At 43.3% G+C, this 14,196-nt stretch overlaps 1 protein-coding gene across 4 annotated transcripts in view; it reads right to left on the minus strand.

Annotated features, from left to right (window-relative positions):
• Tex21 (testis expressed gene 21) overlaps window positions 1-14,196 on the minus strand; it is a 48,073-nt gene that overhangs the window by 8,351 nt on the left and 25,526 nt on the right. For 3 of the 4 annotated variants that reach the window (XM_006516393.3, NM_019784.5, NM_001159532.1), the window contains 3 exons: window positions 9,927-10,056; window positions 7,377-7,682; window positions 5,339-5,521 (listed from right to left, as the gene is read on the minus strand). In XM_006516393.3, coding sequence (XP_006516456.1) covers window positions 5,339-5,521; window positions 7,377-7,682; window positions 9,927-10,056 — 619 coding nt within the window. The remainder of the gene's footprint in view (window positions 1-5,338; window positions 5,522-7,376; window positions 7,683-9,926; window positions 10,057-14,196) is intronic. The other variant, XM_006516394.2, reaches the window with a different exon arrangement.

Below are 14,196 nucleotides of genomic sequence, written 5' to 3' on the forward strand. Positions count from 1 at the left end.
AGATGTTGTTCTGGGTGAGACCTAATGATAATTGCATAGGTAAAGTATCTGCCAGCATAAATATAAACTAATAAAATAATCAGGAAAATCAAATGTGTTAGCATAGATGTGTCCATCTTTTCTGGGAAAGTATTAATATATGTTAAGGATTTGGATAAAGAGTCACATATATCTTGATACTCATCATAATTTGTAATAGAAAAAATAGAAATTGTGTAAATGTCATATGAGAATATTTAAAATATGCATAATATATATATGTATATTCCCTACAAGTTATTTTTAAAACATCTATTAAACAAAAATAATAGAGATATAGCTAAATAAAAAATATATAAAAGAAACTGTGCTTATTTTAATTATGTTAAGATATTCAGGGGGCTGGTGAGATGGCTCAGCGGGTAAGAGCACTGACTGCTCTTCCAAAGGCCCTGAGTTCAAATCCCAGCAACCACATGGTGGTTCACAACCATCTGCAATGATATCCGATGCTCCGATGCCCTCTTCTGGTGTGTCTGAAGACAGCTACAGTGTACCTACATATAACAATAAATAAATCTTTAAAAAAAAAAAAAGATATTCATAGAATACCAGGTGAATATGTGAAATATGTGGTGGCACATGCCTTTAATCCCAGCACTCTGGAAGCAGAGGCAGGCATATCTCTCTGAATTTGAGGCTAGCCTGGTCTACATAGTAAGTTTCAGGACAGCCAGGGTTACCCAGAAAACCCTGTCTCAAAAAAAAAAAAAAAAAAAAAAGAAAGAAAGAAAAAAAAGAAAAAACCATAGCTACATATAGAAACTCTGTCTCAAAAGTATGTGTGTGATATATACAAATGTATACATAGAAGAAAATCAAAAGAAACTATTTCCATAAAATACTGGTTGTCTCAAATCTTGGAATTTATTGGTGTCTTGGAGGTAGGTTTGTTAGACAGGAGCTCACGTATTCATTCCTGACTGGCCCGGAACTCATCGTCAGGATAGCCCTGAACTTCTGAGCCTGCAGCCTCTGCCTCAGCATGTTGGAATTGCAGGCATGTGCCGCCATGCCTGGTTGATGTGTTGCTGGAGATGGGACCCAGGGCTTCCTTTATGCTAAGCAAGCACTTTACCACCTGAGCTTCTCAGTACATGTGTTTATATTTTTATTAATTATATACCACCTTCCTGGAGTGTCACATTGAGACCAATAGTTTTCTTTCTTGGTATTCTGAGAATGTTGGCTATTTTAGATCTGACTTTGTCTCATTATACTGTTCATAATAATGTATTTCTTGTAGATGCCCTCCTCTCCCTCATCTTTTTCTTCCCTCTTCTCCTCTCCCCTTTCTCTCCTCTTATCTCCTCTTTGCCCTCTCACCATCCCTACTTTGGAGGAAATCAAACTAAGGTGTGTATGTGTGTGTGTGTTAAAGACTTATTTATTTCATTTATATGAGTACACTGTAGCTGTCTTCAGACACACCAGAAAAGGGCATTGGATTCCATTACAGATGGTTGTGAGTCACCATATGGTTGCTGGGAATTGAACTCAGGACCTCTGGAAGAGCAAGCAGCCAGTGCTCTTAACCGCTGAGCCATCTGTCCAGCCCCCAAACCAGGGTTTTTAAACATGCAATGCACGTGTTCTACTGCTGAGGTCCATCAAGAGTCCCTAGATGTGTAGATTTATTGCCTCTAGATGGCAAAATATCCTTTTATAGTTTCTTTCTCTATTTATACAAATTGTCTTAGTTACTGTTCTATTGTTGCAAAGAGACTTCACGATCAAGACAACTTGTGAAAGAAAGCATTTAGTTGGGGGCTTGCTGACAGTTTCTGAGGGTCAGTTATGACCATTATGGTGGGGATCGTGGCAGCAGGCAGGCACTTCATCAGAACAGTAGCTAAGAGCTTCTATCTTATTCACGAGCTGAAGGCAGAGAGAGACAGGGTCTAGGCCCAGTGACAACTACACAACTAGAAAATAATCATTCAAATATATGCACCCATGGGGGCCATTCTCATTCAAACCACTATACAAATATTATATATTTTCACCTTCCATAAGTGGTTTGCCTAACTGTCTATTTTATCTTCCAAAAGAACAGTTTACTAGTTTGACATATATATATTACAGATAATTAGAACATAATAGACTACAATATAATGTCATTACAATTTTTATATGCCTGAGAAACAACAAAAAAAAAGTCACCAGGCTCAATTGGTTGTGATGTTCACTTACTGCGGTGGTAAGGCATCACAACATCCCTGAAAGATGCAAGCCTAAGTAATTGGATCCTGGGAGGGCAGAGGCAGAAAGAAGGGTGGGATGATTATTACTGTTTTCCTGGGACCTTTTAAAGGGATGGAGAAAAGGATTGCTATTTGTGTTTTCTTAAAATTTAATAAATGGTTTAAATGTCTTGCATAGACATGAATCATTACTGTTCAAGAGCAGATGTAGAAGGTTTGCTCTGAGAAGGCTAGGCTGACTCCATGACAGACTTAAAAATGGCAGATCAGAAGACAAGGTGTTTACAAGAACTGGGCAAATCCAGGCAAGTCCAGTCCTCAGAAGCTGCCCTGCCACCTGGCCTGAGGCAAGGACAATTGGGTCAGCAGCAGTTTCCAGATTTCCTCGGGAACAGTTTCCAGACCTCCCGAGCAACAGTTTCCAGACCCCACTGCCTGGTAACGGTTCTGGAAAGTCCCTAGAAATGGAGCAAATGAAGGTCACCTACCCTGGAATTCCCCTAATGTGCTTTAAATCTGGCCTGTGAGCTCACTTGGTTGTCTCTCTATCTTGGTAATGAGAGACCCCAGCATACTGGACTTCTGCAGAATAAAACACTCTTTGCGTTTATATACTATTTGAGTCTGGGGTATCATTGTTCCTCAAGCTTAAATGCTATGAGGTTAAATGTCATTTCAGAGTGGAGCGTGGAATGGTGGCACATGCCTCTAATGGCTGCAGAGGCAGGCAGATGTCTGAGTAAGAGACCAGCTTGGTCTGTGTATCAAATTGCGAGGTTACATAGTGAGGTCCTGTCTCAAAAACAAAAACAAATGTCATTTCATAATATGGAGGGGTTTGTTAGATTTACTTAATCTTCTATGTATGAGTACTTTGCTAGTATTCATGAATGTGCCTAGTACCTGAGAAGGCCAGAATAGGGCAGTGGATCCCCTAAAACTGTTGTTCCAGATAGTTATGAGCCATGATGTGGGTTCCAGGAATCAAACCCAAGTCTTCTTCGAGAGCAACAGTGATCTAAATTGTTGAGCTACCTCTCCAGACCCAGTGAAAGAGAGGTTGATTGGTTGGTTGGTTGGTTGGTTGGTTGGTTGGTTGGTTGGTTTTTAAAAAAAACAAAACAAAAAACAAAACTCTTCAAGCAACAAAACAAACCCAAACAAACAAAAAAGAAGGAAGAAGGAAAAAAAAAAACAAAAACTGAATGAAAAAAAAAAACTCCCAGCTCTTGGGAGGCAAAGGTGGGTGGATCTCCGTGAGACCAAGTTGGTAGCAAGTTCCAGATCAGCCAAGGTCACATGATAAGATTCTGATTCCTGGCATGCCAAGGGAAAACAGCTAAAACACACACTGACAGACAGGCTGAGACCAACTTAGTCAACAGTAAGTGATCAAGAGAGATTGCACTCTGAGCCATTATCATTCTAGAATTGTGTGGAGTAGGTTAGCACACGGCACATAATTCAATGAACAATGTTGCTCTCCCTTCCTTCCTTCCTTCCTTCCTTCCTTCCTTCCTTCCTTCCTTCCTTCCTTCCTCCCTCCCTCCCTCCCTCCCTCCCTCTCTCCCTCCCTCCCTCCCTTCCTTCCTTTCTTCTCTCTTCTCCCTTTCTCTATGCATATGCTTTCTCTCCTTCCCTTCCCCTTCCCCCTGTCTCTCTCCCCATAGGGACATCCCTAGCCCTGGTTCCTTAGGACCAGTGACCTCTCCCACCATCAGTTTCCCAATAAACCTGCGTGTATATACTCTAATCTGTTGTGAATTGACTCATTTCATCAGCTTATAAATAACTTTTTAAAAAAGGCTAAAAACAAACAAACAAACAAACAAAAAAACCAAAACAAAACAAAAACAAAAAAACCCGGAAACTCCTGGAAATAAACTGTAGCCATTCCCATTCTTTCTGTTTGCCTCTTCCCTCACAGATACATAGAAGCAGGAGGCAGAGGTCAGTGGTTTACACAGGAATGAGTGAGGAATATCTTCAGTGCCCCCTCAGATACCCATCAAGTCTACTTGTCACAATACCTTGAATTCCACCACTAGGGCATTCATTTGAGTGTCTTTCCTGATCATCATCATTTAAAAGTGAATCCAGAGATGTCTTAGCCAGGGGAGTTGGTACACATCTCTAATCACAGCTAGACTATGAAGACAGAGGCAGGGGGATTATAAATATAATGTCATCCTAGTCTACCTTGAGAGCTTCAGTCTAGCTTGGGTTATGTTATACTGTTAAACATCTGTCCAAAAATATATTAAAAATGAGATTCATATTAACAAGTGCCATCATAATGCTTATCAAATATACACACAATAGAGAAAAAGAGAGGAAAGAAGAGAGGATTTTAAAAGAAAATCATAAGCAATAAGGATTTGAAGCCGATTCCCCTTTGGCCATTCTCAAAAACATGTGTAAGTCAGATGTGGTTCACATCTGTGATCCCAGTGCTTAGGAGGCTGAGGTAGGGATGCTAAGAGTTTGAGTACATCCAGGACTATACAGTTACATGCTAACACACACACACACACCATACACACACACCATACACACACACACACCATACACATATAACACATCATACATATACCATACACACACACACATGCCATACACACACCACATCATAACACACATACCATACATACACACATACACACCATACACACACACATATCATACACACACAACACATCATACATACATCATACACACACACATGCCATACACACACCACATCATACACACACACATACCATACATACACACATACACACCATACACACACACATATCATACACACACAACACATCATACATACATCATACACACACACATGCCATACACACACCACATCATACACACACACATACCATACATACACACATACACACCATACACACACATACACCATACACCCACACACACACACACACACCATACACACACACACACACACACACACACACACACACACACACGAAATATATAACTAGTACAAGCAGCTTTAGTAATGTTAAAGCTATTGAGAACACAACCCAAAATGTGATCCTTCTCAGAGAAACATGCGGCCTTCGGGAAGAATCTCTTACTTTCTTCCTGCCCACATCTAAGTTCCTCAGAGAGCAGCTGACAGCAACCTTTCCTTCCAGGGGTCCCAAGGGTCTTTCCTGTTCCGTGTAATTTTCTTCAGTCTGGGCTTCTTCATAAAGGCGGTAGAGCTGCTCAAGTCTCTTGGTGAGCGTCTGGATTTCCTGCTGCAGGGCTTCAGCCTTCTGCAACACACGACATTAAGTAAATGCTTCCCAACGTGCCATTCACGCTTCCCTCACCATCACTGGGTAGATGAGTAGAGCTGACATGTACTTTTTTATTGGGTGTGTGGGTGTTTGCCTACATGTATGTCTGTGTACCACCGTCACATACATGCCCAGTGTCCAAGGAGACCAGAAGAGACATCGGATCCCTTGGAATTGGAGTTACAGATAGTAACTACCATGTGGGTGCTAGAAATCGAAACTGGGTCCTCTGCAAGAGCAGAAAGTGCTCTTAATCACTGAGCCATCTCTATAGCATTGGCTGTTTAGATTTTTGAGCCAACAGCTTGTTCTGTTAGCTAGGATAGTCCTTGAACTCACAGCATTTCTCCTGCCTCAGCTTCCCAAATACTAGTTAAGGATCATACATCTGGATATATTTGTCATTTTAAGAAATAAGTAGGGGCTGGAGAGATGGCTCAGCGGTTAAGAACACTGACTGCTTTTCCAGAAGTCCTGAGTTCAATTCCCAGCAACCACATGGTGGCTCACAACCATCTGTAATGGGATCTGATTCCCTCTTCTGGTGTGTCTGAAGACAGCCACAGTGTACTTATATATATATATAATAAATCAGCCTTTTAGAAAACAGAAAAGAAATAAGTAGAAAAAATCTTAGCACACAAGGATAAGATATATTCATAACATGAAATAAAGTTGTTTAACAATTTTGTTGTTGTTCTTTGTGACAGGGTCTTCATATGTAGCCCAGGCTACCCTACAACTCATACTCTTATCCTCACCTTGGATTATAGGCATGTGCTATCATGCCTAACTAATATAGTGCTAATTAGGTTAATATTTATTGAATGTATACTAAACTGTACTAAGCATTTATCATGTGCTAGCCCATTTAAGCTTTGCAACCATGCTAAAAAGTAGGAGTGACATCTCTTAACTCCAGTTTACAAATGCAACTAACACAGTGGACATAAATAACCTTCCCAAGAACACACAGCTTGCAGATGGTGGAGCCATTCTCTGGACTCTGTAGGCATGCACACAAGTAGCATATATTCACATAGACACATGCACATAAACAAAAATAAAATAATAAAAACAATCTTTAAAAAATTACAAATGACGAGTCAGGCAGTGGTGGCACACACCTTTAATCCCAGCACTCAGGAGGCAGAGGCAGGCGGATTTCTGAGTTCGAGGCCAGCTTGGTCTACAAAGTGAATTTCAGGACAGCTGGAGCTCCGCATAGGAATCTTGTCTTGGAAAAATTACAAATGAAGCCAAAGAGCTTACTAGTTGGCTAATGTCAAAATCTACATATTAAACTAATAAAACTGGGGTTCTGAGAAGACTCACAGGGTAAAATGTGCAGGCATAAGGATCCAAGTGGCAATACTCATCTCTCATATGAAAAGCTCGTGTACATCTGCAAATCAGGTACTAGAGGCAGGCAGATCCCTAGACCCCACTGGTCAGGAACAAGCCCAGGTCCGCCTCTGACCCCCACATGCACTGGTACACATATGTATGCATATGCACATGTTTAGGTGCACTCCCACAAGCACATACATTTTTTAAAAAAATATTCAGCCAGACAATAGTGGTGTGTGTCCTCAATACCAGCAGAAGGAGCTCTGTGAGTCTGAGGCCAGCCTGGTCCACAGAGCAAGTTGCAGGACAGCCAGGGCTACCTAGAGAAACCCTGTCTTGAAAAAAAAAAAAAAAAAAAAACCAAAAAAACAGAGAGAGACAGACAGAGACAGAGAGGAAGAGAAGAAAAAAGAAAGGAACAAAAAAGGAAAAAGAAAAAGAGAATTAAATTGGAAAGGATAATTTTTCGGAGCACACTCACGCATTTCCACGACTGTTCATTTGCACCCATTTCCTGGATCCTCTCTTTCACCGCTTCCTCTGTGGCTAGTATAGGGCCGATGCTGTCACTCAGGAGAGTGGCCAACTGACCGAGGAAATCCTGGTGATGGGATTGCTCAGGTGTGGTTTCCCAGCCGCAGGAAAACGGAGCTCTGTCCAACTCAGACGTTAGCTTTTCTTGGTGGATCAAATCTTGCTGACATTTATCACCAGTAGTTTGCCCATCAATTGGTCCCTCAGAGTAAACAACACTGCCTCTCTTCAAATTGTAGACTTCATCATTGTCCTGAATGTACCAACACAAGGATTAAACTTCCCGCTTGAAACAATATGGAAAGATCTATGTCACTTCTTATGAACTGTGAACTCAGTATGAACTCACCACCTCAGGAGAAAGGGTCCTAACTTGAAACATTAGCATCTCATAAGAAACAAGGGCACTGACTTAAAACGGCAAGAAGGAGGAACCAAAACAGCCCTCGTGAGAGCAAACGCTACAGAACACTCAAGGAATTTTAAAAGTTATCATTGTATTTTATTATGTCTAATTATCTTTGTTATTGTCGTGAGGGAGGCGGCCTGTGCCACTGTAAACATATGGAGATCAGAGACAACCTGCAGGAATCTCTTCTCTCCTTTTATCAATCAGACTTCCACAAAATGTGCCTTTACCTGCTGAGCCTGCACACTGGCTCTTTGTGTGTGTGTGTGTGTGTGTTTTGATTTGGGTTTGGTTTTGGTTTTGTTTTTTAGCCGGGGTGGAGGGGAGTAAGGAGGGGTGAGAGAGGTGTTTGGTTTAGGTCCAATCAGAGGACTGAAGCACATATTTTACATATCAAAGCAGACCTGGACTCCAGGTTCTCCCAGCATCCCTCAGTCCCTATTTGGCATACCCTGCCCCCAATCTTGACTTTCCGGTCCAGGGGCTGGGCTACCCTTCCCCCAGAGACTCCTCTTCTCTCTCTGCGTGTATCCCCTTTTTTTCTCTCTCTCTCCCTCCCCACCCTTTTCCCCATGGTGACTTCCCTGGCCTGTGAACTCGGCTGCCTAAGAGCAGCTTCCCGATGAACCTGGCTTTAATCTAATCTAACTGGGCTTGAACTGGCTTATTTCACTGGTGGTGTTGAAATAATCTATCAAGAGGGTCTTGCTGTATAGTCCAAGCTAGAAATTCTTCCCTAGGGCTGGAATTACAGCCATATGCCACCATGCCCAGCTGGAAATGATTATTTTGTAATTCCTAATGAAATAACTGATTTGGGCAAGGATCATCAGTGAATATTGAAGCCATTAGGTAAAGAGCTGTCAAGGAAACATGTTTTCATGAAGACTTATACTCATGTAGGGCTGAAACTGTAGCTCAGTGGTAGTGTGGGTGCTTACCTAACCTTCTAGAGGCCCTAAATTCAACCCCTAATACTACAAGAAAGAAAGAATCAATGCTTAACAAATGTAACAACCTCAATAATATAAGCGAAAGAAGTCACATCTCTTCCTCTTGGCCTATTTCTGTTGCAAAGAGTCCAGCCCCAATGCCCAGATAATGGTTTTGGAATGTCTCTTAGGAGATAGAACAGGATAAGGTCACCAAGCCCGAAATCCCCCTAATGTGCTTTAAATTGAGCCTGTGAGCTCACTTGAGGGTCTCTCTATCTTGCTAATGGGAGACCCCAACATGCTGGACTTCTGCAGAATAAAACACCCTTTGTGTTTACACACTATTTGAGACTGGGGTATGTTTATGCAGATGTGCATGGCTGTGTGTGTGTGTGTGTGTGTGCCAGAAGGTGACAGGTGTGCTTCGCTAACACTCTCTGCTTTACTCCTTTGAGAAAGGATATACACTGAATCTGGGAGCCAGAAAACCACCAGACTTAGCCTTTTCTGTGCTGGGGATCTAGGCATGCCTGACCATGCCTGCTTGTTACACGGAAGTTAGGATCCCCACACTGGTCTCCTGCTTACACGGCAAGCTTTCTTAACTGCTGGACCATCTCTTTAGCCCTTGGGGATTTGTTGTTGTTGTTGTTGTTGTTGTTGTTTTTCCAAATAGGATCTCCCACATTAACTGAGCCACACAGGTCCTGGTTTTACATAGTAACTTGTGATAATCTGAGGAGCTCACAATAAACTTTCACAGCTCCACTGCTAATGGTCTGCCTTCTCCCCAGTGCACTTCCTTCTGGAAGATCCACAGAGCTAGACATCAATGGCCAGAGCTGATGACTGGTCAAGTCTGGTCTACATCCAGGGACAGGAAGCCCGGTGTGTTCAGCAGCAGAAGCCAGTCTGGACAAGAAGACTCCAACCTCTCACTTCCTCAACACACCTCCCCGTAGTCCGCTCATGGCCTCATTCCTTGCCTCCAAACCTTCCTGTAAAATCACGGAGACCCTGCAGTTCTCCTGGCAGTCCCGATGGCTTCCTCCACGCTTTGGATCTTCCATCCACAAGAGGACTGGCACCCTACCGGATACTAGCCTTTTCCTGGGGGGGAGGGGACGGACACACAGTCTAAACTGACTCTCACCTTCACTGGGAAAATATCCAAGGAATCTTCCGGTCCTTTCAGATTCATATAGGGCGAGAAGCTGCTGGGGCAGGACCGCCTCTTCTCCAGAAGCTCCGCCTTAATCTCCTCTCTTCCCACCAGATGTTCCCTGGGTAGAACAACAATGGTCAACAACATAAAGAAGCCAACTCAACCGATTTTTAATATGACTAAAATAATTACTTTTTGAGACAGGCTTTCTCTGTGTAACATCCCTGTCTATTACCGAACTTATTTTTGCAGTCCTGGAAGACCTCAAACTCAAAAATATCTCCCTGCCTCAGTTTCTCGAGTACTGGGTTCAAAGCCCATCTCTACTTTTTTTTTTAAATTTCATATTTAAAATACATTAAAAATATAGCCACATCACAGTCAAGCTGCTACCAATTAAAAACAGCAAGAAGACAGGCATGAGTTAGCTTCAAAGAGCAGAGAGGCAGTTGGCTTGCTTTCCTACAGAAATAATAAATGTCAGATGAGAACGCCTATCATTCCCCTTCTATTGCTAAAGGCTACAACCAAAAGCAAATGGGGAGAAAGGGCTTTTCTGACTTACATTTCCATGTCAGAGGGTATCATCAAGGCAAGGCAGGGAGGAACCAAGGCAGGAACCTAGAGGCAGGGCCTGAAACCGAGGCCCTAGAGGAGTGCTGCTTGCTTACTGGCTTGCTCTCCATGGCTTGCTTAGCTTGCTTTCTTATCCCCAAGACTGGTGGCCCAGGGGTGTGAAACTGCCCACAGTGGGCCGTGCACTCCCACGTCAATCATCAATGAAGAAAATGCCCCACAGGCTTGCCTACAGGCCCATCTGATGAAGGTATTTTCTCAATTAAGATTCCCTCTTCCCAGATACATCTAAGTTTATGTCAAGTTGACAAGCAGTTCAATATTTTAAACTGCTGAGAGATGGGCTAATGGACCTCTATTGACTTCAAGGCCAGCCTGGTCTACATGGCAACTTCCTAGGCTATATAGTGAGACCCTATATAAAATGGGGAGAGGGCCAGAGAGTTTGAGAGGGAGCTCGGTGGCTATACTTAACGCTCTGGCAGAGGACTGGGCCCAATTCACAGCACCCACATTGGGTGGCTCACAACCATCTGAAACTGGCTGGCTCCAGGAGATCCAACTTCCTCATGTTGGTAAGACTATGCGTACACTGTGACCCTGCTTGAGGATGTAAAAAGTGCAGCTGCCTCTGTTGGAAAGCAATTTGGAAATGCCTTAAAAATAACTTCAAAGAAACTAGATGTGGATACATGTAATCCCAGCATGTGGGAGGTAAGAGAATTACAGTACAAAGCCACATTCCAGGAGACAGGATTAGAGGCCAACCTGAACTATAATGAGATCCCATCTCAATGCAAACCAACAAAGCAAGTAACATCAAAAAAATTAAACAATTGCTATATAGCCCAACAATACCTGAGGGGAAGAATTATGTAGAAGTCTGTACAAGGATGCTTATAGCAGGATATGTCATAAAGCAGAAAGGCCCCTAGAACTAAACCACATGTCTTTCAATGCCCAAGACATATAGTTCAGTGTAAGAGGAGCTAGGGTACTGATTAATGCTACAATCCAGGAGAGTCCTGAGAACATTGTGGTGTAAGGGTCCAAAAATTGCTGAAGGAAGACCCCAGACTCAGATAATATGGAAAATAAAGAACATTTATTCTGCAGGAACAACCAGCATGCAGGGGTCAACCAGTCTTTGAAATGGCAACCCCAGATAAAGGCATACAAGTCCTTCTTATAGGGAACCAGGGGAACTGTCTGGAAGGATTAGGTAATCTAAAATTTCACTGGTGGGTACAAGAGGGTCACAGTTGACCAGTGGTCTACACTACTATGTCATGAACGTTCAACCATGGGATGAGATAGGGCTGCCCAGAGCAAATGTCCCATTCTGAGATAAGATAGATATTTTCCAATTTTTGTGATTATCCTTAGACTGTTCTTGGGAGAGGGTTTTATGATCTTTTTCTGGATTTTATGTCTGTTCACAGAGCTTATGATCTAGTTTCTGGGACTTATGGTCTATTCCTGAAGCTGGTACAATACGGTCACTTTTGAAATCAGGCCTGGTCCTCAAAATACAAACAAATGGGGCCCTTAAATGGGGACAAATGGGGTTTATATTGTCCTTTCAGTGGTAAGGGAAAGGAAAGGAAACCAAGAGGTCACATATTTTATACTCACACTGGATGTCTAGAATTGGAGCGTCTATGGGGAAGGGGGAGCAGTGGTTTCCAGATGCTGGAGAAGCATGGCTTCCATGGGTGTGGAATCTCCATTGGAGGTGATGGAAGGGTTCTAAAACTAGGTAGTGCTGATGGTTGGTCAACCACTAGTGTGTCTATGCTTTAAGGTGGCTAGTATACTGCTTAGGAAAAAGGGTGTGTGTGTGTGTGTGTGTGTGTGTGTGTGTGTGTGTACGTACACACAGAGGTTAACCTACAATAGCATTCTTCAAGAGTCCTCTGTCAGGGGCTGGAGAGATGGCTCAGTGGTTAAGAGCACTGACTGCTCTTCCAGAGGTCCTGAGTTCAATTCCCAGCAACCATATGGTTGCTCACAACCATCTGTAATGGGATCAGATGCTCTCTTCTGGTGTGTCAGAAGACAGGTATAGTGTACTCATTATATATATATGGTTAAAAGAAGATTTGGGCCAGCAGTGAGTAAACCCTGTAAGAATGGGGGGCAAGGTCATGGTAAAACGTGTTTGTTTATGTGTTTAGAGTTATGCTAAAATCTAGAGAGGTGAAGATAATTCTCATAGATGCTTTTAGTCTTTGGACCCTGACTAGCGATAGTTTACACCCGAGACACAAGAGAATGGGCTTGAGAAAAGCAGTCCTACGCGACTATCAAGGGATGCTTTGGAGAAAGAGAGGGAAAATGACTGTAAACTGTTTCAGGGCTCTCCTGGGGCAGGAGGAGGTCGGGAGACGTCCTGCCTCCTCCCTGGCTCCTCCTGGAGAAATGCTTAGTTCTGGTTCTGGGTCCCTTTTTGTCTATTGTCTGCCGTTGGTGCACCAGTTTGTCTATGTCTGTCAGTTTATGTCTGTGCTTTTGTTTCGTTGCTTGAATGTTGTTCTGTGTTTTATGTTCAAAAGAAAAAAAAATGGTTAAAACTTTATCTGCTGGTCGTTTACCCCTTGATTTAGTTTTAACTCATTTCAAAAAAGTAAAAATTAAAAAGCAGCGTCAATTGGCCTTTGGAGCCCTGCACCTGTAGCTAGGAGTCTAGCACAGCTGGAGAAGTCCTGCCAGGGGCTGATTGTCTGCACAAGGTGCTCTTAAAGGGGCCAGCAGCTTCTTGGCTTCTATGATAAGGGAGCTGATGGCTGTTTCTCCTACAAAAATCTCTGTGACTGTGATTATTGGGTTTAGCAGGTGACAAGGTGCTCCTTTCTTGACAAAGTGTGGAGCAGAGACTGAAGGAAAGGCCATCCAGAGACTGCCCCACCTGGGGATCCATCCCATATACAGTTACCAAACCCTATTGTGGATGCTGGGAAGTGCTTGCTGAAGAGAGCCTGATATGGCTGTCTCCTGAGAGGCTCTGCCAGAGCCTGACAAATACAGAGGCGGTTGCTCGAAGCCAACCATTGGCTCAGGGTCCTGATGGAGGAGTTCGAGAATGAACTGAAGGAGCAACAATGTAAGCTGGCCAGACCCCCACCCCCAACCCCAGCTCCAGGGGACTAGACCAACAACCAAAGAGTACACATGGAGGGGCCCATGGCTCAGACCACATATGTAGCAGAGGATGGCCTTGTTGGACATCAGTGGGAGGAGTGGCCCTTGAGCCTGAGGGTGTTCGATGCCCCAGTGTAGGGGAATGCCAGGGTGGAAAGACAGGAGTGGGTGGGTGGGTGGGTGGGTGGGGGAGCATCCTCATAGAGACGGGGCGGGGGGGTGTTGGGGGTTTCCGTGGGGAGACCTGAAAAGGTGAAAACATTTGAAATGTAAATAAAGAAAAAAAAGAAGAGAGAGAGAAAGAGAGAGAGAGAGAGAGAACGAGAACCCTGACCAAACTATCCTGGGGAGGGAAAGGTTTCTTTAGCTTATAGGTCACAGTTTTTCACTGAGGCAAGTCAGGGCAAGAATTCAAGATAGAAACCTGGAGACAGAAACTGAGGTCATGAAGGAGTTCTGCTTGCTCCCCATGGCTTGCGTAGCCTGATTTCTTATATAACCCAAGACCCCATGCCCTCCTATATCAATCAATCAAGAAAAT

This window comes from Mus musculus, chromosome 12, assembly GCF_000001635.26.
Source record: "Mus musculus strain C57BL/6J chromosome 12, GRCm38.p6 C57BL/6J".
Taxonomy (NCBI): Eukaryota; Metazoa; Chordata; class Mammalia; order Rodentia; family Muridae; genus Mus; species Mus musculus.